Source organism: Bombus pascuorum, chromosome 3 (assembly GCF_905332965.1).
Source record: "Bombus pascuorum chromosome 3, iyBomPasc1.1, whole genome shotgun sequence".
In the NCBI taxonomy this organism is placed as follows: domain Eukaryota; kingdom Metazoa; phylum Arthropoda; class Insecta; order Hymenoptera; family Apidae; genus Bombus; species Bombus pascuorum.
The window spans coordinates 8,706,347-8,732,617 of NC_083490.1; the positions used below are offsets into that span (position 1 = coordinate 8,706,347).

The 26,271-nt window shown below is 29.3% G+C and overlaps 8 protein-coding genes across 16 annotated transcripts in view; 4 read left to right on the forward strand and 4 right to left on the reverse strand.

Moving 5' to 3' along the window:
• Positions 1 to 3,239, reverse strand: part of LOC132905164 (protein unzipped) — a 32,224-nt gene extending 28,985 nt beyond the window's left edge. The window contains exon 1 of the mRNA XM_060956184.1: positions 2,888 to 3,239. The gene's annotated coding sequence lies outside the window, so the exon portion shown is untranslated. The remainder of the gene's footprint in view (positions 1 to 2,887) is intronic.
• The window catches only part of LOC132905161 (mitoguardin), a 41,128-nt gene extending 32,291 nt beyond the window's left edge, over positions 1 to 8,837 (forward strand). Inside the window, exons 1-8 of one of the 4 annotated variants that reach the window (XM_060956178.1) lie at positions 3,375 to 3,659; positions 4,849 to 5,036; positions 6,433 to 6,620; positions 7,295 to 7,432; positions 7,557 to 7,669; positions 7,760 to 7,928; positions 8,039 to 8,272; positions 8,344 to 8,837. In XM_060956178.1, the coding sequence (XP_060812161.1) occupies positions 4,958 to 5,036; positions 6,433 to 6,620; positions 7,295 to 7,432; positions 7,557 to 7,669; positions 7,760 to 7,928; positions 8,039 to 8,272; positions 8,344 to 8,661 (1,239 nt within the window). In that variant the 5' untranslated portion in view covers positions 3,375 to 3,659; positions 4,849 to 4,957 and the 3' untranslated portion in view covers positions 8,662 to 8,837. Of the gene's footprint in view, positions 1 to 3,374; positions 3,660 to 4,127; positions 4,440 to 4,848; positions 5,037 to 6,432; positions 6,621 to 7,294; positions 7,433 to 7,556; positions 7,670 to 7,759; positions 7,929 to 8,038; positions 8,273 to 8,343 lie in introns of those variants that run through there. The other 3 variants (XM_060956179.1, XM_060956180.1, XM_060956177.1) reach the window with 3 other exon arrangements.
• A 2,211-nt stretch (positions 8,838 to 11,048) lies between these two features.
• On the reverse strand, positions 11,049 to 12,227 carry LOC132905170 (uncharacterized). The gene is made up of 4 exons (XM_060956196.1): positions 11,870 to 12,227; positions 11,669 to 11,793; positions 11,481 to 11,591; positions 11,049 to 11,275 (listed from the first exon to the last, which is right to left on the reverse strand). The coding sequence occupies exons 1-4, from the start codon at positions 12,010 to 12,012 to the stop codon at positions 11,157 to 11,159; spliced, it is 498 nt and encodes a 165-aa protein (XP_060812179.1). The 5' UTR covers positions 12,013 to 12,227; the 3' UTR covers positions 11,049 to 11,156.
• A 380-nt stretch (positions 12,228 to 12,607) lies between these two features.
• Positions 12,608 to 14,344, forward strand: LOC132905171 (actin-related protein 2/3 complex subunit 5-C). Its single transcript, XM_060956197.1, has 3 exons — positions 12,608 to 12,848; positions 12,937 to 13,010; positions 13,930 to 14,344. Exons 1-3 carry the CDS (start codon positions 12,689 to 12,691, stop codon positions 14,167 to 14,169), a joined length of 474 nt encoding a protein of 157 aa, XP_060812180.1. The 5' UTR covers positions 12,608 to 12,688; the 3' UTR covers positions 14,170 to 14,344.
• LOC132905169 (programmed cell death protein 10) lies at positions 14,053 to 16,055 on the reverse strand. Its single transcript, XM_060956195.1, has 5 exons — positions 15,758 to 16,055; positions 15,359 to 15,536; positions 15,124 to 15,256; positions 14,873 to 15,037; positions 14,053 to 14,792 (listed from the first exon to the last, which is right to left on the reverse strand). The coding sequence occupies exons 1-5, from the start codon at positions 15,827 to 15,829 to the stop codon at positions 14,708 to 14,710; spliced, it is 633 nt and encodes a 210-aa protein (XP_060812178.1). The 5' UTR covers positions 15,830 to 16,055; the 3' UTR covers positions 14,053 to 14,707.
• Positions 16,056 to 16,190: 135 nt separating this feature from the next.
• LOC132905156 (pre-mRNA-splicing factor syf1 homolog) lies at positions 16,191 to 20,971 on the forward strand. The gene is made up of 16 exons (XM_060956163.1): positions 16,191 to 16,539; positions 16,623 to 16,771; positions 16,848 to 17,169; positions 17,234 to 17,533; positions 17,621 to 17,762; positions 17,854 to 18,005; positions 18,083 to 18,303; positions 18,386 to 18,548; positions 18,610 to 18,723; positions 18,799 to 18,961; positions 19,042 to 19,151; positions 19,227 to 19,430; positions 19,511 to 19,724; positions 19,809 to 19,955; positions 20,097 to 20,174; positions 20,770 to 20,971. The coding sequence occupies exons 1-15, from the start codon at positions 16,498 to 16,500 to the stop codon at positions 20,171 to 20,173; spliced, it is 2,520 nt and encodes an 839-aa protein (XP_060812146.1). The 5' UTR covers positions 16,191 to 16,497; the 3' UTR covers position 20,174; positions 20,770 to 20,971.
• Positions 20,449 to 24,398, reverse strand: LOC132905160 (F-box only protein 42-like). 6 transcript variants are annotated; one of them, XM_060956174.1, is made up of 8 exons: positions 24,284 to 24,398; positions 22,993 to 23,282; positions 22,044 to 22,387; positions 21,795 to 21,952; positions 21,584 to 21,714; positions 21,323 to 21,462; positions 21,117 to 21,253; positions 20,449 to 21,038 (listed from the first exon to the last, which is right to left on the reverse strand). In XM_060956174.1, the coding sequence occupies exons 2-8, from the start codon at positions 23,114 to 23,116 to the stop codon at positions 20,498 to 20,500; spliced, it is 1,575 nt and encodes a 524-aa protein (XP_060812157.1). In that variant the 5' UTR covers positions 23,117 to 23,282; positions 24,284 to 24,398; the 3' UTR covers positions 20,449 to 20,497. The 6 variants fall into 6 exon arrangements, with proteins under 6 accessions (XP_060812157.1, XP_060812158.1, XP_060812159.1 ...); XM_060956175.1 differs by lacking the exon at positions 24,284 to 24,398 and adding an exon at positions 23,922 to 23,940; XM_060956176.1 differs by lacking the exon at positions 24,284 to 24,398 and adding an exon at positions 23,842 to 23,860.
• On the forward strand, positions 23,903 to 26,271 carry LOC132905163 (protein O-glucosyltransferase 2-like). The gene is made up of 7 exons (XM_060956181.1): positions 23,903 to 24,142; positions 24,300 to 24,511; positions 24,605 to 24,816; positions 24,889 to 25,133; positions 25,228 to 25,465; positions 25,541 to 25,840; positions 25,935 to 26,271. Exons 1-7 carry the CDS (start codon positions 23,976 to 23,978, stop codon positions 26,052 to 26,054), a joined length of 1,494 nt encoding a protein of 497 aa, XP_060812164.1. The 5' UTR covers positions 23,903 to 23,975; the 3' UTR covers positions 26,055 to 26,271.

A 26,271-nucleotide genomic window follows, 5' to 3' on the forward strand; every position in this document is an offset into this window, starting at 1 on the left:
CGAATGGTCGATTTATTTTCTTAATTTTGCTTTTTGCTTATTACTTTCTTAATTATTTCAAATCGGACGTAAGAGAGTGGAATATTTTTTAATCGACGTGATTGATTTCACTTTTGTTCAGTCACAGCTGCTCGATTCTTCAAGATTCCGTTCGGCTTCTGAATAATTTCGTCCTCTGTTCATGTCCCTTTTTTTTAACTACTTCGTTTTTATAATCATTATGAAACGATCGTTAAGAATTTGTTTACACACAGACATCAAATCAAATCTAAGAAATTGTCACTATAGGAGGTACTATCAGGTCGTTGCCTATAGGTGGTGTCTACGTAACTGGGTCGCTGCTTCGGAACATCAGTTTGTGTTTCGTTCTATCAGTCTGTTCCATTGTAATGGATTTTTTTTCGAATGCTGGTTCATCCATTTACATCACCCCTATTTTCGCAATGTTCAGTCGCTGCTTTGGCAGAGATTCAACACGTTTCCATGTCACGAACAAATTGATATTTTCAATAGAAGTTTCAAACAGAATTCGACAATTGCAGAGAAATATTCTATTATGGAGAGATAGTAAATTGTTAGCAATTATAGAAAGATATTCGCAATACTAAATTTTTGACAATCGTAGAAATATTGTGACAATGTTAAGTTTAGTATATTTCTTCATTTGCACTGCTTGCATAGTAAATTGAAGAAATATTTAAATAGTAAATTAAAAATAATGGTAACATCAAATTTTCTACCGACATAGAAAGAAAGTAATGCTAAATTTTTGACAATTATAAATAGATAGTAATAGTAGTAAATTCGATCTTCTATTACTTGAATAGTAAATTAAAGGAACATGTCTTGTTTAATAGTAATTGCATTTCCAATGACGGATAATATTAAACGATACAATAATATTCGTCATGAAAGTGATCGATCGAAAAAATGTAATAAATATCTTTGGCATGTTAATATTATCAGGATATTATTCATCAAACTCGCAATCATGCTCCTTTCAACATTCGACGGTGTGCATCTTCATTAACTTAACCGAGCATAATTATTATTCGATTATGCACGTGTATTATCAGCATTATGATATCGAGCGCTATTATCTCTATTTTTCACGGTAAAAAGTGATATGAAAGTGTTAAAACGCGGAAAATTTCAGCAAACTGCTCTAATCGAAATCGTACGACCATTATTGAAAGCCATTATTATCAATTGCAATCGAATTGCAAAATAGCAAAATTACTTCTTATTTTTGTATAAGTTCTTCGATTTTTTCTTACAAGTCAATCTCATTGCAATAAAATTAAATTCTCATAACATAAATAAAATGAATAAATTCTAGTCCTTCACATTAACCTATTAAGGATCAAGTATGGAAATAATGCGTGAAAGTTGCGTAAACGTATAATTATTGAAAAATGTCAAGTAATTTACATATTCTCTCATCAAGGTATAAAAGTCTATTCCTATAATAGATATCTTGCAGACGTTCGTTATACAAATCAGAAACAAACAAAATATTTAAAATGTAAGAAAAAAGTAACTATTATGGTCGTGTAAGTTTCTAAATTTCTTCAAAACTTCTTGAACTGTAAGATCTAGATGAAAAAAGAAAGAAATATTTAAGTAACACTTTAATGAAATTTCCTTTTATAATAATAATATTAAAGAACAGAATTCAATAACATAAATGAACTAAAAACATTAGAGATGAGAAATATTTCAATAAGCGTTTCAACATTGCAACAACGTTAACGCAATGTTGGTCCTTTTTAGATTAGGTTAGCATATAAATTTGAATGGACCTCTTTCACGTTCATTGATTTCACTCTAGCAATTTCGGTTTCACCATATATTTAATCCTTCACAGAAATTCGTTTCGATTTCATTATTCCGTATGCCAGGATATGAGGAAGTTACTCGGCCGGATTAACATCCTTCACATTTTGCACACAATACGCCTAAATTGCGGTGAGTCACTCGTCAAATACTCTCTATGCATCGTGTTCCGAGACGCCTGCTGTACTTTAAGATTTAATAGAAGCACATATGTGTACGGAGAACTTCGTATAGGGCAAGGTGTATATAACGGATACGCAAATATCACGGGTGCAGGAAGTGCGCGTGTGCTAGGGAAATTTCCAAGTTCACCAGCGCACCAGGCACCTCCATCGATCTGCTGGTACGCGGTGCTATTGCTACATTTACGGCATTCACTTTTATTCGAGATTCAACGGATACAAGGTATTGACCCCTGAACTTGACCTATACCGAAGATATACCTGATCTTGAACAATTACAGAGACAAACCAGTTCGTCTTTTAAAAAGACACCGAACATTATAATATCCCTAGATGTTCGCGGTGTCGTTTATCCTATCGGAAATCACGCAATATTTTGAAATCTTTCATTTCCCCTACTACGCTGTTCGCTCGCATCGATTAATTTCCTAGCCGAAAGTCGACAACTATAAACTTCTTATTTACGGAAATATTATAATACAAGTGCAATACTTTTGTAATAGTAATAGTAATACTATTTAATGCTATTTGGAAGAAATATAACAGTCACATTTTAAAACGTTTTAACACTACATTTAGACGACTGAAATACAAAGGTTCGAAGAGAACAAAATGAAAGACGTATGAAAAAGTATATAACGTAAGGGTAAATCCAAGTCTTTATCCATATACTTTACGAAAAACCATAGAAAATTTTTCAAGGTAGTAAATTTATAAAATTTTTATCAAAAAATTACAAATTATCTAGTATTGACGAGAAGACTCGAAATCCCTTATAACGCATAATGTTGTTATAGTGAGGCATTTTTCAAAAAAATCCCTAGCCAGGAGCGTTCAATAATCGTAGAGAAGGAAACAGTCGTACTTACTATTGCATTATCTTAATCCAAATAATGCGAGCGAGTCCAAATGGCATCAAGGGGACGGGGATTACGCGGTATGGCACTAGGTGTTGTCCAAAGTTTTATTCTGTTGTCGCGTAACAGAACGACAATGCGTTATGGAATATTTATGTATTTGATACGTTAAAAAATATTCGCGTGTCAACGGCCTGCCGTAGCAATCGTTGAAGAATATATAAGCGCACTACACCCGCCAAGCAAGCGGCAAGCCGAATAACTGACGCTAGCGCGAGGACTACAGAGTGTGTGTCCCACCCTTCCTTCTTTCTCTGCGCGCTCACTCGATCTAACTTGATCCTTTTCTATCACCCGTTGCTTTCGCGTTCTCTCTTTCTCTTCTTTATATCGCCTCTCTGTAACCTACCTCGTCGTGGTGATTCCAGCAGTGCACTACTAGCGCGCCGAACCTCGGTGCCGCAACGCGTGCCTGGAGCACACTTTGAGACCGCGCGCGCCTCCCAGCTGCCGTATCGACCCCTCCCCATTGGATGACACATCCTCCAATAACGAACCTCCAAAAGGATTACGTCACTTTGGTATTATTGACGCCAACCATCCGGCAGCATCGCCAGTGCTGGATTCTTCAGGGTGTATCTTTTCCTCTAATGGGGGTTGCGAGAATTCTCAAGGGGTAGCCAGCCGCACGAAAACCTCTCCTCGTCCAACACTCGTACGAAATCTCTATCTTCGTTAAATAAAGGATATTTCACTTCCACTTGCCGCGAATCTGAGTACCGTGGTTTGTACCGTTTGTGCCGTTTACTAGGTTATCTTCCTTTTCGATTCACGAATTTTCTGTTGAATTTTCTGCTTTTATATTGCATATACAGAATATCCTAGGTTTTTCGTATGACTTTGTCAGTGAGTTTTATAGGTAATATAATATGTATAAGGATGTATCACTGGTATCTAATAGGGATGAAACTTAGAATTAGCGAATACCATGAAGAAAAGGTAGATTTAAAATCATATTCCAGTTTGCTTTTTTAATAGTTCATACATTTTGGAAGTGTAATTTGAACTTGTATATACCATGAACATATGTATAATTAGGCAATTCTTTACAATTAGCAATTAGTTATTAATTATAATATTAGTATCAGTATGTCATTTGATCAATGATGAAGGAAATTAAAATTAACGAAACACCGATACCTATCTTCCTTGAGAATACTAAAAGCTACAAATTTTTTAATTTTATATATAACTTTGTGCAGCTAAAATATTTTATAGAGAACTATTCAAGTTATTTGTTATGTTTTCCAATAAGAAAATTTATCTTTTTTATACGAAAGCTGATGAAATTCACGTGAATGAATCAAATTTATGCTTGCATAGATACGTCACTGGAAGACACCCCAACATTACTCCCTCTGTTGCATATATTTTTTTCCTCTATATGTATTCCCTTTATCCGAGGTTAAAGCAGTTAAAATAAGCCTTAATAACGGATCTATTCATTGATGCCTCCGCTATATCAGGTATATTATTTATAGTCAAGTATCCACGTAATTTCTATGTACGTAAATTTAATTCGATACAAGTATATATATATATATATACTTATATATATATACAGTCGGGGAGAAAAATAAGCAAACAGGTAGTGGAAATAGGTATTAATGAAGTTTCGTTGAATACGACTTGTTTACATAAAAATAGAAATAATTACTTTCAATTATTTACTAGCATATAAAAAATAAAATTAAAGTGTATAACACTAGTACTACTTCGATTAGGCTTCTTGATATCTACTTCTACTACTTTACCATTTATTTTTATCCTCGACTGTATATTTGTTAGTAAGAATTACTTCAAACTATTCGGCTTGTTAACGTAAATTGATACAATATTTATACCCATACTAGTATTATAATGAACTTTATAGACAGCCATTGATGTAGATACAAAGTTTATTCTTATCTCAGATTGAAAATAATGCCAGCACCTTTTGGACATGAGTACTCGTCTTAATTGGTGATGGCGCGTATACAGTTTCCGCTCTCGTGGTGAATTTCGGCGTATGCGCGCCGATTTATGACTGACAAAATGTTGAATACGGAGAATGTCGTCACCGACTCGGAATTTAAATCCTGCGACAGTGTGACAACGTTAAGTAGGTGCTCTCAACCCCTTACTCTTTGCTGACTGGTTGACACGCCGACCAGCAGGGTCTCTCATCTGTAAATTTTCTGCCGTTGCAAAATCAGTCGTTGAACTTACCTTTGCCTCTTGTGCGAATGCCAAGTACCGGAGTCGCGACGCTCGTCTGAAGCTTCTTTCCGTCAAAGTATTTCCTGGTTGTCTGAAAACATGCATTTCGCTATCTGCATCTTTCTAATCCGAACTAGTTGCTCTTCATCCCGTTCGTGTTTCCAGAAGATTGCATTTTCTAAATTGTACAGTTGTTTCTCAATGATTACTAGTCTTTTAAGCGGGAGAGACAAATTAATTCGTTAGATTTCCATTTTCTTAGAGATAATATTTCTTTATTTATGATTCTAGTATATTTTATATTAATATAAATTATGTTGTGTCACCTGCAATTTTTTTTACTTTATTCATTTATGCATATATTTATATCGAATTTTATTATTGAATTTTATTGTTTATCACTATAGAATTCAAAGGTTTTGCTTTATATATATATATATATATATATATATATATATATATATATATATATATATCTTTCTTTATTATTTCTTTTTGCACTTGCCACCCTCTTGAGTAATAATTTACGAACTATGTAATAATATTCGTAATTCAGTAAGTTACAAGATTATAGAACTTTTACTCACAATTTTACAGCTTGCATCAAATAGAATAATTTAATAACTTTTAGTTCCTAAAATTTCATTTGTTTCATTAATGGAAACTATAATGCAAGAAGATTTATTAGTATGAAAGCCTATAACTTGTAACTGAGCAAAAATTATTAAGTTGATAATTACAATAACTCAAAGAAAATGTGTTTACAGCGTACACTGTAGATAAAGCAATGTTCTAAATTTTAACAGCATAACGATAGAAGTAATCGATTGATTCTGAAAGTATTAATTTATCCTATACCTTTTGTCTTTGCTTCGATCGTAAATTAAACTACGGATGTTTATACAAACTAATATTTTTATGAACATATTCAAAGAAATAGAAACTAGATAATAATTTGTTTCATTCTTCAAATATTATAAAGAATGTTTTACTATAGATATTTTATATAATGTGTATATAGTATGTACATTTAAATTTTCTGTAAATAAATATCTGCAGTTTAGTCTAGTGTGTGTCAATAAAATAAAAATTAAAATATTTGCTAATTAATAATATCGCAAATATAAAGTATACTTTTTTGCAATTTACAACTGTGCATACGTGGACCTCTTTCGTGTATTGTGTAGAAGTGTTTCTCAGAACGAATTAAACGAGTTCGAATTCGTCATTTGCGTGGTACACTCCAAAGAGGAGAATGAATATTGACAAATGTAAAACGATGTAACTTAATGATGCAGGATTGGAGGCTCTGGAAAAAGCTCTCTATTGCTGGGAGGATGCTCTTACGGCGTTCAGCTCTTCATTCAGTAATGGTACACTCGCATTACCGTCGGCGGCGGATGCGGCATTTACGCAAGATGTGCAAGAACTCCTTGACATGGGTTATCAAATTCAGAACCATGCAGAACTCCTTTTTATCGACCAAGTAACTATATCTGTTCTACTATCTGTACTGTATTTTCCTTTCCTTTTCATTACTCAAATAAATCTCACTTATCTCTCAAGTTAGTTTATCATTGAAAATGGAAAAATAGCTGTCTATTACAGGATATTTTATAAATATCCAATTATTCTCATTCTACAGTATATTATAAAAATTATTTTAAGTATTATTGATGCAAGTTTGCTGGTAGCTCTAGAAATATAATCCTGAAATGTTTAATTATAAGTATTTTCATTTTAGAATATATTATTAAAGATTATTTTAGAAATTATTAAAACAGGTTTACTGATGACACTGAAAATTTTATACTTCTAAAATCTTTTCTATGTCACTCTATACCATTCCATTCCACTGCACTCATCAATTGCTTTTTCGCCGTATAAAAAAATGCAAGAATTAATCCAATTTAAATGATAACTGACTAGAGTAATTAGTGCAATGAGTTACTTGACCTAACAACAAGCAAAGAAGAATTATTGCATAGGAAGTTCACGGCATCACTACTGCGTTCATTCAAATCTAAGCATATAAAATGATCTTACAATTATATTAACTACATTTTAATTGATAATCTTATCAATAATTGAATTCTAATGTCGCGTACAATATAAAAATAAATTATAGCTTGGCAAAGTAATAAGTTTACATTTTTGCAGCATTCAGTATTGTTCCGGAATGAAGATGAGGAAAGTATAGATAGCCACAAACCTTCGAACATAGGTAGTAGAATATCCAGTAAGGATAAAGCAGATGCTGCGTCTTCTCCGGAATCTTTTGAATCTGCACGTGATGGGGTAAGTTTAGATTTTATTTATATATTTTATTACTTGCATATCATATTATTTTATTCTATATTTTTACATATATTTAAATTATTTTATTTTTTTTTATTTACACATACATATAATATTAATATAGGTAGCAGACTTACGGGAATTTGAAGAATTCTCCGAATTTTTCCCGCACTTTGAAAAACAAAAATTATATCACGCTGCACTCAAACAACACGAGGACAAAAGCATTTTGTGCAGGTAAATATTTTTAATTTTTACGATATATTTAAAAATGTAGAAATTTATATGTTTTATATAGATTTATTATAATTTATATTTTTACTATAGACGGTTACATACAGAGTTAGTAAAGTGTGGCTCAGACATAGAATATTTAGCAAAGGTACATTGCTTGCGACAAGCGTATACAAAATTGTTCACTATACCTTCTGCCAGAGAATGGATTGCGGACATAGGCAGACAAGTCATTAGTGATTTGATCATGTATGCAGACAGGGTATATATAACATACATCATTTTCTTCTACTTGAAAAAGATATAAATATGTACATCTTAAAATAATTTAAGTTGGTTTTTAATAAATGATTTTTTTATTTTCAATATTAGGATCCCAAAGATTATCTAACACATTACGAACGAATGTTAGAATTTTTACAAGAGCCAAGCAACCATAGTATGATGGAGGAGGAATTAACCGGAAGAGGCGTTAAATGTATAAATTTTTACGATGTTCTGATTGATTTTATTTTATTAGATGCTTTCGAAGAAGTTGAAAAACCGCCTTCATCAATTAAAGCTATTTTACAAAACAGATGGATATCCGCTAGTTTTCGTGAAACTGTAGGTACTTAAAATAGTAAATGCTTTTTTAGTTAAATTTTTTATTGATGTCTATTAATTTTATATTCAAGGCCATTGGAACTGCAGTTTGGTCAGTTCTTATGGGTAAAAGACAAATGCTGAAATATGATAAAGGATTTCTGGCCCATTTTTACTCGATTTCTGAACAAATTTCTCCAGTGCTTGTATGGGGTTTCCTAGGCCCAGAAGGAAGTCTACGTTCTACCTGCCACTATTTCAGAGATCAAGTAATAGAATTCCTTGTAGACATATTTAATTTCTTTAAAGTAAGATATACTACTGTCGATAACCTCGCTGAAGATATACTCAGGGAAATGAAAGTAAGAGTCGAAAATATAAATCAAAGACTTTCTCTAGAAGGTTGTTAATCATGCATCATAAACATAAGCACTATATAGCAGTGACAAATATATATAGAATGTTCCAACAGTCTTTACCCTTTCATACTTGTTGCAAATTATCTGTCCATATCTATGCACATCAGTGCAACTATTGTATGAGTTCTATGAAAGCTGATATTATGAGTAAAAGATAATTGAATTTATGATGTAATAATATTTCTTCAATCTCTTTCATATTTACATTATTTTGTATATTTCAATTCAAAACACACGTGAATGTAGGAGTGATTCTTTATATAATTTTATTTCTTGTAATATGTATATTGTATAGATTATGTATAGATATTAATCTCAATACGTTTTTAGTACAAGAATTTAAAACAAGATGTTTAACTCTTTTAGTGCCGACCGAAAAAATTATACCTAAGCGAAAAATACCAAATCAATTTGATGTAATTTGTAGTTTGAGAAAAAAATCATAAAAGGGAAAGTAAGAATGATATTTACAAAATTCAAAACGGAACATATTACGAAATAAAGGGAGAATAAATTAATGCCAATTGTATTTCAATATTTGTTGAAAATCATACGAATAGTACTTATTCAAAATCAATAGGAAAAGTGGAAAAATCAGTTTTTTTTTGTAAACAGTATTTACAAATAAGAAGAATCATCGGTTGGTCATAATTTGATGTAGAACACGTAGTATAAAGCATCAATACTGCGTTCTCAATTATTTGTAGCAAAATTTCTAACATCAAAACACAAAACTAAATGATAATCCCATGATGCGTAGTAGGATCACTTGCTCCAAAACAAGTGAGCTAGTATAACATCACTAAAATAACATTCTAATATTATTATAAATATTTATAGTTATCCGGCTATTGAAAATGTGTGATATTTACTTATTATTACTCATACAAATAATTTATTTAGCATTGATGGTTACTAATGTATACATTGTGTAATCCTTTATTGCATATATTACAAATTATGCGTGATCTTCGCATAGGCCCACAAAAAATTTTATTCTTGCTCTATCGATGCAAGATTATTTTGTAAAACATAAGGAGATATTCTGTTCCAAACAGCGTTATTTACAATCTATGATGGTCTCAAGCAAATCTCCCGTATCGAATTTTTATTTTATGGCACTATCGTATACAGTCTTGGTATCAACCATCGCGGTATATAACAAAAAACTAATCCCATAAACAATTTTTTCGATTTGTGGAACATCTCACATAGTGCTTCTGCAGAAAAATTCAACCATTTATAACGTTTTATAAATTTATTTTGAGATAAAGTTCTCTCGCGATGCGATTAATAAGGCGCCATCGCATACACAACGATATATCATTGTTCGGTACTAAAAGGGCTAAATATAATTATTTTATTATAAAAATGTGTTTTAACATATTGCTATTATTTCAATGTTATGAAATTATTTATATACTACAAAATAGTTGTAATGATATAATGACAAACTATTTGTAGCATAAAGTAGTATGATGAAAATGTTTCAATTCCTAATATATTCCATAAATCATTACGATATGATAGTATGAAGGCACTAATAATAATGTCCTCTTTATTAATAATTTATTAGAATATATACAGTCTTAATTAAGAAACTTTTGGAGAAACATGTTTGGTTATTTTATTTCACGTTATAGATCTATTTACATCGTCTCCTTATTATCAAAATATAAATAATATTTTTTTATAGTGTTATAAAAAAATAATCGCTTATAAACATTATATAAAATACAAAGAATCCATTGCCAAAGATAAGAATAATATCGCTACTGATAACCCTGTAATCAGTATGAATATGTATTTGTTTCAATACATTTATACTTTACGTTTTATATTACCAACATAGTGTGAAAACATTCCACTATTATAATTATTTAAGTGTTACTTCTTGCAAATCAATCATGGATAACAAATACAGCAAATTTTATATACAAAGAAATAATATGCTATGTAAACATTGTTCATTTGTCTTCATTCAGCCTCGCATTTTATATTGCACTTATGCAAAATGAATACATGCTAAAATATTCGAGACACAATATTCTATCTTATTCAAGTATGGAGCATGATCTTTTTCTCACTTATAATAATGAATGCAGTTGATATTAATAATAATTAGTTTACATTTATTATTTATTTCAAAATCATTCAAACATTACATTCAGTATGAATTTTTACTTAAATGATACTATATGAAATATGTAAGTGTAATATACCATTCTTGTTCTCATTTTTATATGTATGCAACAGACTTCACAGCGTAAAAATGATATCTTTATGTATATTGTACATCAGAGTATTATGTATCATCGCATGCAATTTTACAGCTCAGTCAATAAACAATGCATATATGTAAAAATTTAAGAAACAAATTTAACTAATATGCTGTTCCTTTATTTAAAGATATATTTACGTATTACAAATATCACACTTTGATCACATATGTTTATTGTATATATATATATATATATATAAGTAGTTTAAAGAAATAACGCATCCATTACTTCATCATCAGATTCTTCTTCGTCGCTAGATGGCACGAGTGGCATTATTTGAGTTATATTATTTCTACGTTTATATTCTGCAAAACTCTCCCTTTCTGTGATAAAATAACTTTTGTTAGACTCTGCATAATGTGATCATCAATAAAGATTTATTAAATATTACTGTCAAACATTAATCGTTAATATTCTCTTCTTTATATAAACAGTTATATATATAAATATATATATATATATTTATATGTTATATGAATAAACATAAAAACTATTTGTTATCAATTAAATGGTATGTGTTATAATTACTTATATTTTTGAAAGACTCAAGGATCCAGTCCTTTTTATATATATGATCTGGATCTACGCTGATTAAAGGATTTTTTTCCATTGCGATAAATAATCTTAACCATTCTGTTCCTATCATTTAGATAAAAATTATATAAATGCATAATAAAAATAATATAACAAATAAATAAAAGGAATATTTATTTTACCTTTATGTGCTTTTTCAAGTGTAATCTTAACTTCTCTTCCTATATTTCTATGGGTTGTTTTTTCTGCTATTACAGTTCCAAAAAGATATGAGCAAATGTAATATTTTTCTGAGTTTGTTATTGTGCTAGAAACCGATATAGACATTTTTTATATAATCTTGCAAACAACATTTTATATTAGATATCAGATATTTAAAATACCTAAATAATATGTGATCACATTCAACATGGAGAAAATATTCCTTTATATCATACAGTAAAATACGTACGATGACTGTAATATCAGTCTGATACCATACAATTTTCGGTGTGTGGTATTTACTCACAAGTTTTAAAGAGTTCATAACGTAAAGTCGTAGAAAGAGTATATGCACTATAAAAGTACGGTATCACTTTAAGTTTTCAAAACAAAATCCATCCTCCTATTCGTAAAATAGAAGTATCTAACAAACAAATTTGAATTCGGAAAAAAAGAACAAAGAAACAAAAAGATAGTAAACTTAAAAAAATATACTGAATCGTAAAACTATTGTATTTTGAAGAACAACGATAAACATACATATAAGTATAATAACAGATATAATAATACATACATACATATATAAATGCATACATAAACTTAAAAAGACAGTTGATGCTTTTGATTAGTGGAATTTTTTTTACATATTTATAATCAAGTATATACTTTTCGATTTTTATGATTTCATATTTAAGAATGATGGCTTGAACAATTATTTATCACGATTTACATTACAAATGTAAAATTAAAAAAATAACTTTATTTGTAAAATAAAAGTAAATTTTTAATTTTAAACCTTTATTTTTAAACTATAAAGTAATATTTTTAATGTGAAAAGTAAAGATAATAATCTACAAAAATCTTAAGATTTTCTTTAGCAGCTATTCGAATGAAAGGCATACTATGTATACTATATGTTTGAAGACCAATAAAGATTCATTTCACGGCATTCGTTGATAAGCCGGGCGTAATCACGGTAAAACGTCAAACACAAAGATAAAATGTCAAGAAACGATGGCAAAAAAGATTCGTCAGCGTCAGCGTTTCGAAAAATCGATGTTGATCAATACAGTGATAATAATTTCAGAGAAGAAGACGCTGACGGAGGAATAGGAGGACCTACAGGCCCAGATGAAAATGAAATTTTGACACTTCTTAGCCAATATCCTTTTCATCGTTTTTATATAGATATAATAACGTTACAGTGATTTTTCTTATGTTTCATCGCATTTTCCTTAATATTTATTCAAGGGTAAGAATGCAGAAGCACTGATATCAGTATTGAGGTCTGCACCACTTGGGTGTAAAAATCAACAAGTAAAGGTAACCTCAGAAACACGCCCTTTACTTCAGTGTTTAACATACAAGTTTATGACATGATGAAATTTATATTTATCATTCTGAAGTACACTTTAGTACATGTGGTATAAGATATATTGTTCCTTTTATATTAATATCATGAATACATAATTTTATAGATTACAAAAATTCACAATTGAATATAGAATAATCAAAATATTCGGATATAATATTTTTTATTATACTACATTCATCATGTTATAACAACACAATGATAGTTTTATCACTAAGGGGACAATATATTACATGTACATTAGCTTATGAAAATATTTGTACACTTGCAAAAACCTTTCATGAATATATTATGTATGTTATATCAAACATTTAAAAATTTCATTTACACTATAAAGAGCTAATTATAGTTATGTTTGTAAAGTTTGAAACAAACCTAGAAATGTATATGAAGCCATAAGATATTTAGTGGAGGTATATATATATTTTATGAATGATAAATGTATTTAAACGGTCAATTATCCATAATATTAATAATCTTCTAAAATGACTATTTATGCTGTATATTAATTTTTTATTAGATATATGTTTACAATAAATATATTGTAACTTTTATATACTCGTTCAAGTTGGTTTCAAATTCTACAATATAATCAGGATAATCATGTATCATTATAGTGTTAGTAAAATTTCAAAATGTTTTATATGACATACAATATATATATAAAAGATTTCTATGGTAAGTGTTCAAATGCTTTCATGAGTTGTGAATTGTATATATGTTTTATATACTAAATATGTTTCATAATGTAGTATTTAACGAAATGAAAATGTGTACTGATTTTATTTTATTAAAAAGACATAATCTTTATTTTGTACAAACACACATATATGTGATTTTTCAAAAGCCAATAGTGATAATATATTACAGGATAACGCACGGAATCTGACGTTAAAAGTTCTTCTAAGTATAAAATCTACTCAAATAGATGATTGCTTAGCACAATTAGATCGTGATTTGCTGGATGTTTTAATGAAATATATATACAGAGGATTTGAAATTCCAACGGAGGGTAGTAGTAGTCATTTATTAACCTGGCATGAAAAGGTATACAATATCAGTGGTGTTGGCAGTATTGTACGAGCGTTTGCAGATAGTAAACGTGCTTGAAAAAATTTGTACATTTTCTAATGATGTTCATTATAATAATTACCATTAATCCTTACTGTTACTCATTGTCATTGTTACTACAATGAGGATGTAGATAGAGGATGTAGATTCCACATGAAAAATATAACACATTGGTGTACATTTGTTATCAATAAAGTAATTTTTATTTCTTATATATTTGGAGAAATGTCTTTCATTTTAAATCTCCACCATTATTGATAAATGTTTTTTGTTTTTAAACTAGAGTCTTCTATGTTTTATGTACAAAATGATAGTACAATATATCAGAAATAATATTTATATTTTTTATAAGAATTTTGTATATTATGTATCTATATATTCATCTGCATGTAATAATTTTATAACGATTTAATACATATAAAACAATAGTACCACATATATATGTTTTATATTAAATGATAATTAAATCTTATTATTAAATACATAACGAAATGGATAAAATTAGTATATTAAATAAATTCTATAATAGCTATGACCTATTTCATTATTGCAGAAATATCATTTGACAGAGCTTTCATTACTCACATTTGTCCGTTACTGTGAGCATTATCATATTTGTTTGATGTATCAAGTATAATGCACTTACGAATACTGCATTTGCTCTATAATGAGAAAATAGTTGTATTTTTAAAGAAAATATGATAAGTATGATGTATGATAACTGGAATGTGGTGATGCTTACTGTCCTTCTTTAAAATATTCTTTCAATGTATTGCTAAACCTTTTACTGTATTTAACAAATTCTCTTTTTCTCTGATCCAATGCCTGTTTTCCAGCAGAACCACGAATAAATGCAGTCACTTCATTCACTGCATCCAAAAGTTTCTTTATTGCACTTGCAATTTCTCTAAAACAGGTGTATCACAAAAGCATACTATATGATATAAATAAAACTATTTTGACTACAATATATATATAAGTATGGAAACATACTTGATTGTTTCGAGAAAAGTTTTCCGATCTGTTATTTCATCAGGAATTCTGCTAAGTATTCTTTTTAAGGAAGTTGATTTACGATTTAATTCCTGGAAAGCATCCTCAGACCTAGATGATCTATATTCTACAACTGCAATTATAGTATAAAACAAATGCAGAATATTAATCATGTTAAACATAGTGTTTAATTATATTTTACTCATATTTTATTTTATTTATTTTAGAATTATACCATCATAATCAGAAGCTGCTCCTTGTAATCTTAAAACACTCTCATTCATATCAAGATTAAGTTCTGCCCGTCGTATTATACCAAGGATTAAATCGTGTGTAATTCCTGGATGGGAATTTTCAGCTTTCAATAAAGCTGTGCGTAATGTTTGAGCCGCCAATACATTTTGTCTTTCTAGCTATGTAACAATGGATTAGAGAAATCAATAACAAATATGAAATAGAAATGTATATTCTTTAAATAATCTTTTAACATATACATATGTAGAAGATCTTGTTTATATATTCATACAAATAATATATTCATAAGAGGTTTCTATAAGTGTTCAAATATTTTAGTGAGTAACTGAAATTACAAGTAATTACAAGTACAATCTACAAGTAAAAGAAATGTCAATACCTTCATTAATATTGGTCTTAAGATGACAGGAAGGACCAGTGATGTAACTGGAGTCTCATCGCCCATTGTCATCCTTTACAACGTTTATTTAAAAGTATAGTTCAAATGTAATTAATCCGTAATCGGTTAAATGCGGCTAATTGAATTCTTAATTGGCCAGTCCAGGTACAGATCTTATTGTTTACATTAAAAAGTATCTGTTTCGATCATATTCCTGATATGACAGCTGTCACGCTCAGTGTCTCATTCCAAAACGAGGTAAGCAGGTTGAGCAACTTGACTTTCAGATGAATATCTTTATTTTAAATTTTCCTCGAATACGTAATATTTTGCAGTTTTTTTTTTTTTTTTTTTTTTAGTAAATTTTGAAATTAGGGTAATAAAACATTGTAATTATTCGAAAAATGTGATAAAAGTATTCTCAATACACCAAATATTTTATCACTTTACAATTCAACGAATATTTTTAGTAGAACATCTCTAAACATCTAGTTTACCAAATAAATATATTCCCTATTAAATTCAGGTGGAATACCAAATGATTCTAAGTTATATTATGGACGATCAATGAAATAGCGCCTTAATATAACGCGGTTAAGACGAAGTATATTAAAATATTGTCGTATAAAATAACCTCAAGTATAACCCCACAATTATCATTTGATTATACGTATGGAATATTGCTAATTTATTATTGTACTTGAATTAAATACCTCATATAATTATTAGAATTTTCAACAATGTTGGAACGTAAAGATCCAGAAGGAAATCTATATGTTTTTGTAAGTAATTTATTGTATATAACCTCACTTTATTTTTGTGTGGAACATCACTTTTCTTTTATTTGTCTTTTTTTATGGAATAGAATGAAGAAGATTTACCATACGAAGAAGAAATTTTGAGAAATCCTTATTCTGTGAAACATTGGCAACGTTATATAGATCATTTAAAAAGTACAAAAAGCAGTAATTTAAACATTGTGTATGAACGAGCGTTAAAGGAACTTCCTGGAAGGTAAAGGAAATGTCCTTTTTGCTTTTTTTTGTCAAACAATTTTTTATAAAATAATTAAATTCTCGTTTTTGATTAGCTATAAGTTATGGTACAATTATCTACGTCAACGTGTCAACCAATTGAAAGGGAGGTGCATAACAGATCCGCTTTATGAAGATGTGAATAATGCATTTGAGCGTGCTTTGGTTTTTATGCATAAAATGCCCAGAATTTGGATGGACTATTGCACATTGATGACAGAACAATGTTACATTACACGTACTCGTCAAGTTTTTGATCGAGCACTTAGAGCTCTCCCTATCACGCAACATCATCGTATATGGCCATTGTATATTGAATTTTTAAAAAAGCATAATGTCTATGAAACTGCAGTCAGAGTTTTTAGAAGGTATCTTAAGGTAAGATAGACTATTTTTATTTATCTTAATGACCTATATTTAATAATGTGTTGTTTATTTTTAGCTAGCTCCAGAAGATACAGAAGAATATATAGAATACCTGATATCAATCGGAAGGCTTGACGAAGCAGCTGTGAAACTTGCACAAATTGTTAATCAAGATGATTTTGTATCAAAGCATGGAAAGTCTAATCATCAATTATGGAATGAATTGTGCGATTTAATATCAAAGAATCCTTCTAAAATAAAATCTCTTAATGTAGATGCAATTATTAGAGGCGGTTTAAGACGTTATACTGATCAGTTAGGCCCTCTTTGGAATTCTTTGGCGGATTATTATGTTCGTAGCGGTTTATTCGAAAGGGTATTTTAAATAATTTTTAGGTTTTGTAAAAATATAATTTATTTATGTTTTGTTACCGTATAATTTCAATATTTTTATTTTGTACAGGCGAGGGATATTTATGAAGAAGCAATACAAACAGTGACTACTGTTAGAGATTTTACTCAAGTGTTTGATGCTTATGCACAATTTGAAGAACTTAGTCTTAGCAAACGTATGGAAGAAGCTGCAAAAAATCCTACTGAAGATGGTACAGGACATATATATAAACATATATTTAACTATATAATCTTTAGTACATAAAATTTATAATTTTTTATTGTCTACAATCGTATTCCCAGATGATATAGATCTAGAATTGAGATTAGCACGATTTGAACATTTAATGGAAAGGCGTTTATTACTTCTGAATTCTGTATTACTCAGACAAAATCCTCATAATGTACAAGAATGGCATAAAAGAGTTAGGCTTTATGAGGGACAACCACACGAGGTATTTTTATGAAACTTTGTAGTCAAAAATTGTTTAAGGACTTTTTTATTATTATAAGTTATAACTTCTTTCTTTAGATTATTAATACATATACAGAAGCTGTACAGACTGTACAACCACAATTAGCAGTAGGTAAATTGCATACTTTGTGGGTTGAATTTGGTAAATTTTATGAAGAAAATGGTCAAATAGCAGACGCTAGAGTAGTTTTCGAGAAAGCAACTCATGTTCCCTATACTAAAGTCGATGATCTTGCTTCTGTATGGTGTGAATGGGCAGAAATGGAAATTAGACATGGGTATGGCATCCTATTGTTTTGTAAGATAGTAATTTAAATGTATCGTCATTCTGTAACTAACGTAATAACTTCGTTTATACAGAAATTATAAAGAAGCGTTAAAACTTATGCATCGTGCTACTGCTATGCCATTTCGTAAGGTAGCTTACCATGACGAGACAGAAACAGTTCAAATGAGATTATATAAATCTTTAAAAGTTTGGTCTATGTATGCCGATTTAGAAGAAAGTTTTGGGACTTTCAAGGTATATTTTGTAAATAACTTTATTTATAAAATTTTAAATTCTTGTACTTTTTCATTTGCAGACATGCAAAGCTGTGTACGACAAAATTATAGATCTAAAAATCGCCACGCCGCAAATCATTATTAATTATGGACTCTTTCTCGAAGAAAATAGATATTTTGAAGAAGCTTTCAGAGTATATATTAAATTACATAGGTATACTATTTAATTTTAATAATCATGTTTTATAAAATTTAATTATTGTTTTTAGGCTTATGAAAAAGGTATTGCACTCTTCAAATGGCCTAACGTTTACGATATATGGAATACGTATCTTACAAAATTTTTAAAACGTTACGGTGGAACAAAGTTAGAACGAACGCGAGATTTATTTGAACAGTGTTTAGAATTTTGTCCACCAAAATATGCCAAAGGTATTTTAACATAATACATATTTGATATAATTATAAGTACAACAAAAAATGATGTTATTAATTTTCTTATATTATTGTAGCCTTGTATTTACTGTATGCAAAATTAGAAGAAGAACATGGTTTGGCTAGGCATGCAATGTCTGTATATGAACGAGCAACTAACGCTGTTCTTCCTGAAGAAAAATTTGAGGTATGAAGCGATATTTTATAAAAATGTATCAAACATAAATTTAATAAAAATTCAGTATATGTATACGTCTTACAGATGTTCAACATATATATTAAAAAAGCAGCAGACATATATGGTGTCCCAAAAACGAGGCAGATATATGAAAAAGCTATCGAAGTACTTAATGAAGATAATACGAGAGAAATGTGTTTACGCTTCGCAGAAATGGAGACGAAATTAGGAGAAGTTGACAGAGCTCGGGCAATATATGCGCACTGTAGTCAAATTTGCGATCCAAGGGTATGAAGTATTGTTTGAATCATTTGAAGATAATATTAAAATTAATATTACATACATGTATATTTTTATACCTCGTTTAGGTGGCTTCAAATTTCTGGCAAATATGGAAAGAGTTTGAAGTGAGACATGGTAATGAAGACACTATGCGTGAAATGCTTCGAATTAAACGTAGTGTACAAGCTATGTACAACACTCAAGTGAATATGATGTCTGCACAAATGTTAAATAATACATCAAACTCACCATCTGATATACCAGCAGATGCAATGCGTCTTTTGGATAGTAAAACACAGGGTATAGATTTTATTATATCACAAAAGAAGTAATTGAAAAAATTAAATATATAGTTTTACTAAAGTAATAAATATAATATTGCAGATAATATTACCACATATAAGGACAGTATTAAATTTGTTCGTGGTGCGATAGAAAAAGATGGTAAAGCAGAATCTCAAATAAACAATCCGGATGAAATAGATATTGATATTGATGACGTTGATGACACTGAAGCGGATGTAGAGGAAGGTAATATAGAATATATAGTAATACATCAAAATTTTTATTACATTTCATCGCATGTAATGTATTTATAAATTCTTTCAGAGAGTTTTAATGCTGACATACATATTTTATATTTTATGTTCTTATTCGTATCTTTATTTTCAGACATACCTGTTGAGAAACAAACTATTCCATCACAAGTATTTGGTAGTTTAAAGACAACTGATGGTGAAGATGATTAAGGCATGTATAAATTATATTGTCGGAAAAAAATGTAAATAAAATTCGCAATAAAATATAAAATTTGTAATTGGAATATATTATTGGTACAACAAAATATTACTTTCAGCGACAAAAATTAATTTTTCTATATAACTCTTTTTCACAGAAAACAAATCAATATTTTAGAACTATTCATCATGAAATGTTCTTACAATTTTTTAATAAAATCATTTAAACTAATTTTTAGTAGATGATAATTCATGATAGGATCAAAGTCAAGGCTAACAAAATTAAATTATCTTTTATCGAACATAAAAGTGTATTATTTATTATCCTACAAAATATTAAATAACATATCTTGGTGGATTTATAAAATGGAGATCATTGTAGACTTCAGGCTCATCCATATCAGGATGGCTTTGTATATATTCTTTAGCAATACCTCCAAACACTATTAATTCACCACGACCAGCTACGAGTGAATAAAGAATTCTTTCGTTAGGACCTGACTGATCATTGTGTTTTAAAGGAATCCACGAAGCACTACATTCATCGCATAAAACATTCGTAATGTCTAACACAAATATAGATAACGTATTTCTTGTTTTCTTCGCAGATTTTGATTGCGTTCTTCGATTTCTAATACTTTCTTCCATTCTACGAAGAGATTCTAATTGTCGTTGTCGGTGACTGTTAATATCATAACGCACTGGTTCGTTGCGAAAAGCGGTCATACTTAACATATTATCATAACATAAAGTTAAATTCTTCGTAAAATTAGGTAGATGATGTGAAGGACGTGGATTTTGTACAGATATTTCTGAGAAAGATCCATGTCGTCCATTAATATTTACGTCTCTATCAATATGAGATACACTCCCTTGTCTAAAAATGAAATACAGTACAATTATGAATATCAGTAACTGTATAATCAGCATCAATGATAAATTTATATGATCAAACCTTGCATGTAGTGGAGATGAATTATTTGTTCTTGATGAAGGTGCTGCTTGGCAAGTCACTTTCTTGAGCGATATACTCATATCGTTTGGCTTATTCTGACACTTATTTATACTAAGAACAATAACATGATTTCCTACCTATTAAATTAAAAAATAATTAAACAATACAGAACATCGTGAATTATATGTTAATTAACAAAATATTACCTTACAAGCCTGGTGGCACCAAATACGTGTTGGAGCCCATTCAGTATTGTGCATGTTTACTTTTTTCCACGTCCATGCTGTACCTTCCATTTTCAATAACCAAGCATCGTTCATAGCAACATTAGGTCCAGTGCAACCTCCTAATATTTTTGATATTTAGAAATTTATATTGATATATTTAAAAAATATTACAAGAAAATCTTTAAATCAGAAGGATCTTTAATATCTATAGGATTTTCAGCTTATTTTTGAAAACTTTACCTAATATAAGGAGATGTTTATCTCCAAGCTCAATCTGAGACTGACCATAACGTGGTTGTGGTTTCAAATTCGAAGTAGCTTGCTTATGCCAACTATAGGAATCCAAATTTAAACACCACACGTCATTGGATCTATCTCAAAATAGTACTTTGTTGTTATTAAATCAAATTAATAATTACTAAACAACATGCAATAATTTTAAATATTTTACCTATATCCATTACATATACCACCAAAAACAATCATACAATTTTTGTGAATTGATGCAGAATGTGCTGAAGTAGGTGGAGGTGTTTCCAAGGTGTTTATAGCAATCCATTTATTGGATTCTATAGAATACACATGTAATTCATTGAATAACCTTGATTGCTAGAAATATACATAGCAATATTGAATATTTCTCATTCTACCAATTTAAATATTTCTACTCTGATTAGCTATAAGTTTTAACTAATTGTACCTGGTGAACAGAATATAGCGCTGGGTGGGACCAGCCACCAAATAAAATGAAACTCTTTTCGTAATACAACATAGTAGCACAAGCTTTTGGAGATGGATAAGTTCCCATTGTAATTAATCTGACCCATTTCCTTGTATCCAAATCTAATCTCCATAAATCATTGAATGTTGTGCACGTAGCAGTACATCCACCAAAAACATACATAGAGTTTTCATATGTACAAGCAGAATGTGAATGTCTCTTTGCAATTGTAGGCATCCAGTGTTTGGATGGGCAAGAACTCCAAAGCAATGATCCGTAAGCCACAGATTTATGAAAATGTGTTTTATTGTGTTGTATTACATCTGTAACAAAAATATGGATTTTATTAATTTTTAGAAATATATCAACACTGATGAAAACTTATAGATACATTTATGGTGGCTTATGAAAGCATTTGAACACTTACCATAGGGAAATTTTTATGTATATGTTATACAAATATTAAACCAATTTCAAATTTTATTATGATGAAACACGATCATGGTTATATTAGTAACATTTGAAACCAATCTGAAAATGGATATAGAAATTACAAGACATTTGCTGCAAACATCCATTTAATAAAAAATTAGTATATAGCAAAAATAACCACCTTAAACATATAATACATGTTAAAGATGGTCCTACTGAATATTTAGGTCTACTAATATAATGAATAATTGACTGTTTAAATACTTTCGTAACCTCAATACATATACTTGCATTAAATATCTTGTAGTTTCCATATACATTGAAAAATTTGTTTCAAATTTTAATATAATCGGCATACTGTGTCCCATTACAATGTTAATAGGATTTCAAAATGTATCATATAACACATATAATACAATACATTCATAAAAGATTTTTATAAGCGTTTCCACACTTTCGTGAACCACTATATACAGAATAATCATATTTTACATACTTTTGGTGGCACGAAACCATCTTTTGGATACAAGTTTACATTCTTGAAGATTCTTGTATGGTGGAATTAAACTTAAAATATATTCTAATACCACATCTGGCAAATCATCAATATTACACTCCATTTTGCGTTAAATGTTTCTTAAAAATGTTCTACCGACGAAATTCCTTTTATATTCTGTCCAATTTGGGAAATTTCCCAGGCAAATGAAAGTTGTTACTATCTTAAAGATTCGAAAACCATGTTTCCTGTTACTTTTCGCCCATTCTGCAAACGTGAGAGATTCTCATCTGAAAATTAAGGGAATTTTGTATACGACCAATTTTACAATATCTCCACGTCATGGTAGATTATTCTATACATATTATACATTTTACTTAATCTTTTCATTAAGTTACAAAATTATACAGGACAAATTACTACAATTTTCATAAATAAGAAAATAACCTAAAACTAAAAAGCATATGTGATATAATACTGCGATATAATACTAGAGGCGGATCTTTACATGTTGACTATTATAGAGTTGATATTCATTTAACAGTGATTAAGGAATTTTTAAATCCCGTTAATTTCATTTCTTTCCTTCTTTATCAATTTCTTTTAATAATTATTTTCCTTATGTATCTATGTTTGCGTATAAAACGATATCTTTATAGAAAATCATAACTGGGGAAAAGAATTGTAGTTATAATTCCGATCAACTTTAGATTTTTGTTCGTTACTCTCGGTTTCAAGAACGCTGTCTATGAAATAACTGATTTGGATCTCTTTTAAAGTAAATATTTTTTATAATATACTTAGAGTGATAGTGATTAAAGAATAATAAAGAAAATAAACTTATTTTACTTGAGGCCTTGATAAATTTTAAACTTTTTTTGTGAATCTTTTTAATGAATTTTTATACACGAAAGAATTATATTTACAACGTCTCTACAGTGTATCAGGCGCTTTGAATCTATCGACAGTTATCTTTAATAAGAATGATATTTATATTGATTTTATTGTTGGTTATTTGCCAACAAAAAGGAAGAAATGCTGAAATAAATCCATCGGAAACAATAATTTGGGGTCCAGGATTGAGACCAGATAAAGTAACAATGCAAGCAAGATATATTTTTCTACAGTTTATTGACCTACAAGGCAAAAAGTATGTGTTTCATTTTTATTACATATAGATACATATATTAAAAAAAATTATATTATATATTATAGAAAATATCTAAATATGAATTCAACACTAAAGTTTAGTTATATTTTTAAAATATATATATATCTTTTTTTTACTTACTGAAAAATTGCTTTAGTTTAACAGAATCACCTGGAAAAGATATAATAACTGTATCCATACAAGGGCAAACTTCAACAGGATACATGTGTCATATATGGACACAAATTCTAGACTGTAAAGACGGAAGTTTTATTGTTAGATATAAATTACACAATACATGCTTCAATTTCAAATTAAAAATAAAAATGAAACATAATAATTTACCTATCCTATTGGTGGAATCTAAAGGTATTACATTTGTTATCTACTGCATAAGTTTTTTTATTACCTCTTGTAAAATAATTATTTCTGTAATATAAATAGTTTGATGAAAATTTTTAGGACCTGTTTATGAAGAAGAATGCTACTGTCCAAATTCTTCTATTAATAGTTGGTTAGAAAATTTAGGATGTTCAAAAAGTTATAAACAAATGCAGGATGATCTTGCTCCTTTCCCAAATGTTGACTTTGACAAAATGCGTGAAAGTATTGTAAAAACATACGATCGGCCAGGAAGCGTTAGTCTATGTCACTATGTAATTAAGTCTAACAAAGTAAATACTATTGCAGTCTGTAACTTTAAAATTCGATTGAGACTATATATGAATTAAACTAGATGAAATAAGATTTTTAGGGAGTGTCATGGCCGTTATGTAGGCTTTAAGATATTTATGGATTCTATCCTCCTATCTCTTACTCGCAAAGTTTTATTGCCAGATATTGAATTCTTTGTGAATTTGGGAGATTGGCCACTGGTTCCAAAAGAGGGCAAAAATTATCCTATCTTTTCTTGGTGTGGCTCTTTTGACACTAAAGATATTGTTATACCTACTTATGATATCACAGAATCATCGTTAGAAGAAATGGGAAGGTAGTAATTTAATCGCATTTTTAACAATTATTTTAGATCATAATACATGATATAGTAAGCATTTTTCTATTTGCTAATACTATATGTAAAACAGGGTAATGTTAGATATGCTGTCTATACAAGGTAATACGGATACACCATGGAAAGAAAAGATAGAAAAAGTATTTTGGCGTGGTCGAGATTCCCGTAGAGAACGACTCGATTTAATTGATATTTCCAGAAAATATCCTGATTTGTTTAATGTTGCAATTACAAATTTCTTTTTTTTTAAAGATGAAATGGATAAATATGGTCCAGAACAAAGCCATGTGTCTTTCTTTCATTTTTTCAAGGTAAGATGAACACAGTTATGAATTATGTAGATTAAATACAAATGTAAAAATAATTAAAAGGTAATAACATTGCAGTACAAATATCAGTTATGTATAGATGGTACAGTAGCAGCATATCGACTTCCATATTTACTTGCTGGCGATGCCTTATTATTAAAACAAGAATCAAAGTATTACGAATTTTTTTACAATAATCTTGTACCTGGAAAACATTACATATCCGTTAAAAGGGATCTGTCAGATCTTGTTGAAAAAATTATGTGGGCTAAAGAACATGACCAAAAAGTACTACAGATTGCCAAATCTGCTAGACAATTTGCAAGGGATAATTTGTTACCAGATAATGTATTATGCTATCATGTAGTTTTGTTTCATGTAAGAAATTCCTGCAAAAATTATGCAGATTCAACTTCATTTATTTTTTACTTAAATATATATCATAGAATAACATGCTTTTTTTACACTTCAGGAATGGAGTAAACGCTTAAAGAGTAAAGTTAAAGTATTAGATAACATGGAAGAAGTGCTGCAACCCAAGCATTCTTGTAAATGTTATAACGCCGATGGAAAACTTAAAGAGGAGCTATAATGTTAATCAAATTATTAAGTAATACGATTACTCGATTTTGTATGCATAAATAACATGTAAACTTTTGTATGCTTTTTGTAAATGAGAATCGTTGTTTTACAGTAAATTATAAGATAAGGATGATGATAAATTTCAAAATACTCATATCATTATAATGATAAAAAATCTCCACTTCTTTTATTTCCAAAATTTAAAAATATATTTTTTTACGAGATTA

Excerpts from the sequence above, each read along its gene's own strand:
- LOC132905170 (XM_060956196.1), bottom strand. The coding sequence starts at position 12,012 with ATGAACTCTTTAAAACTTGTGAGTAAATACCACACACCGAAAATTGTA. Across the intron at positions 11,794-11,869 it reads TGTGATCACATATTATTTAG|CACAATAACAAACTCAGAAA; the intron begins GTATTTTAAATA and ends ATCGGTTTCTAG. Across the intron at positions 11,276-11,480 it reads TGAGTCTTTCAAAAATATAA|AAAGGGAGAGTTTTGCAGAA; the intron begins GTAATTATAACA and ends ATTTTATCACAG.
- LOC132905171 (XM_060956197.1), top strand. The coding sequence starts at position 12,689 with ATGTCAAGAAACGATGGCAAAAAAGATTCGTCAGCGTCAGCGTTTCGA. Across the intron at positions 12,849-12,936 it reads AATTTTGACACTTCTTAGCC|AGGGTAAGAATGCAGAAGCA; the intron begins AATATCCTTTTC and ends AATATTTATTCA. Across the intron at positions 13,011-13,929 it reads GTAAAAATCAACAAGTAAAG|GATAACGCACGGAATCTGAC; the intron begins GTAACCTCAGAA and ends AATATATTACAG.
- LOC132905169 (XM_060956195.1), bottom strand. The coding sequence starts at position 15,829 with ATGACAATGGGCGATGAGACTCCAGTTACATCACTGGTCCTTCCTGTC. Across the intron at positions 15,537-15,757 it reads TAAGACCAATATTAATGAAG|CTAGAAAGACAAAATGTATT; the intron begins GTATTGACATTT and ends ATTGTTACATAG. Across the intron at positions 14,793-14,872 it reads GAATATTTTAAAGAAGGACA|AGCAAATGCAGTATTCGTAA; the intron begins GTAAGCATCACC and ends TTCTCATTATAG.
- LOC132905156 (XM_060956163.1), top strand. The coding sequence starts at position 16,498 with ATGTTGGAACGTAAAGATCCAGAAGGAAATCTATATGTTTTT. Across the intron at positions 16,540-16,622 it reads AAGGAAATCTATATGTTTTT|AATGAAGAAGATTTACCATA; the intron begins GTAAGTAATTTA and ends TTTATGGAATAG. Across the intron at positions 18,962-19,041 it reads TCCACCAAAATATGCCAAAG|CCTTGTATTTACTGTATGCA; the intron begins GTATTTTAACAT and ends ATATTATTGTAG.
- LOC132905160 (XM_060956174.1), bottom strand. The coding sequence starts at position 23,116 with ATGGAGTGTAATATTGATGATTTGCCAGATGTGGTATTAGAATATATT. Across the intron at positions 21,463-21,583 it reads TAAACATCTCCTTATATTAG|GAGGTTGCACTGGACCTAAT; the intron begins GTAAAGTTTTCA and ends CAAAAATATTAG. Across the intron at positions 21,254-21,322 it reads GGTGCCACCAGGCTTGTAAG|GTAGGAAATCATGTTATTGT; the intron begins GTAATATTTTGT and ends TTAATTTAATAG.
- LOC132905163 (XM_060956181.1), top strand. The coding sequence starts at position 23,976 with ATGATATTTATATTGATTTTATTGTTGGTTATTTGCCAACAAAAAGGA. Across the intron at positions 24,143-24,299 it reads ATTGACCTACAAGGCAAAAA|TTTAACAGAATCACCTGGAA; the intron begins GTATGTGTTTCA and ends AAATTGCTTTAG. Across the intron at positions 24,817-24,888 it reads ATGTAATTAAGTCTAACAAA|ATTTTTAGGGAGTGTCATGG; the intron begins GTAAATACTATT and ends AGATGAAATAAG.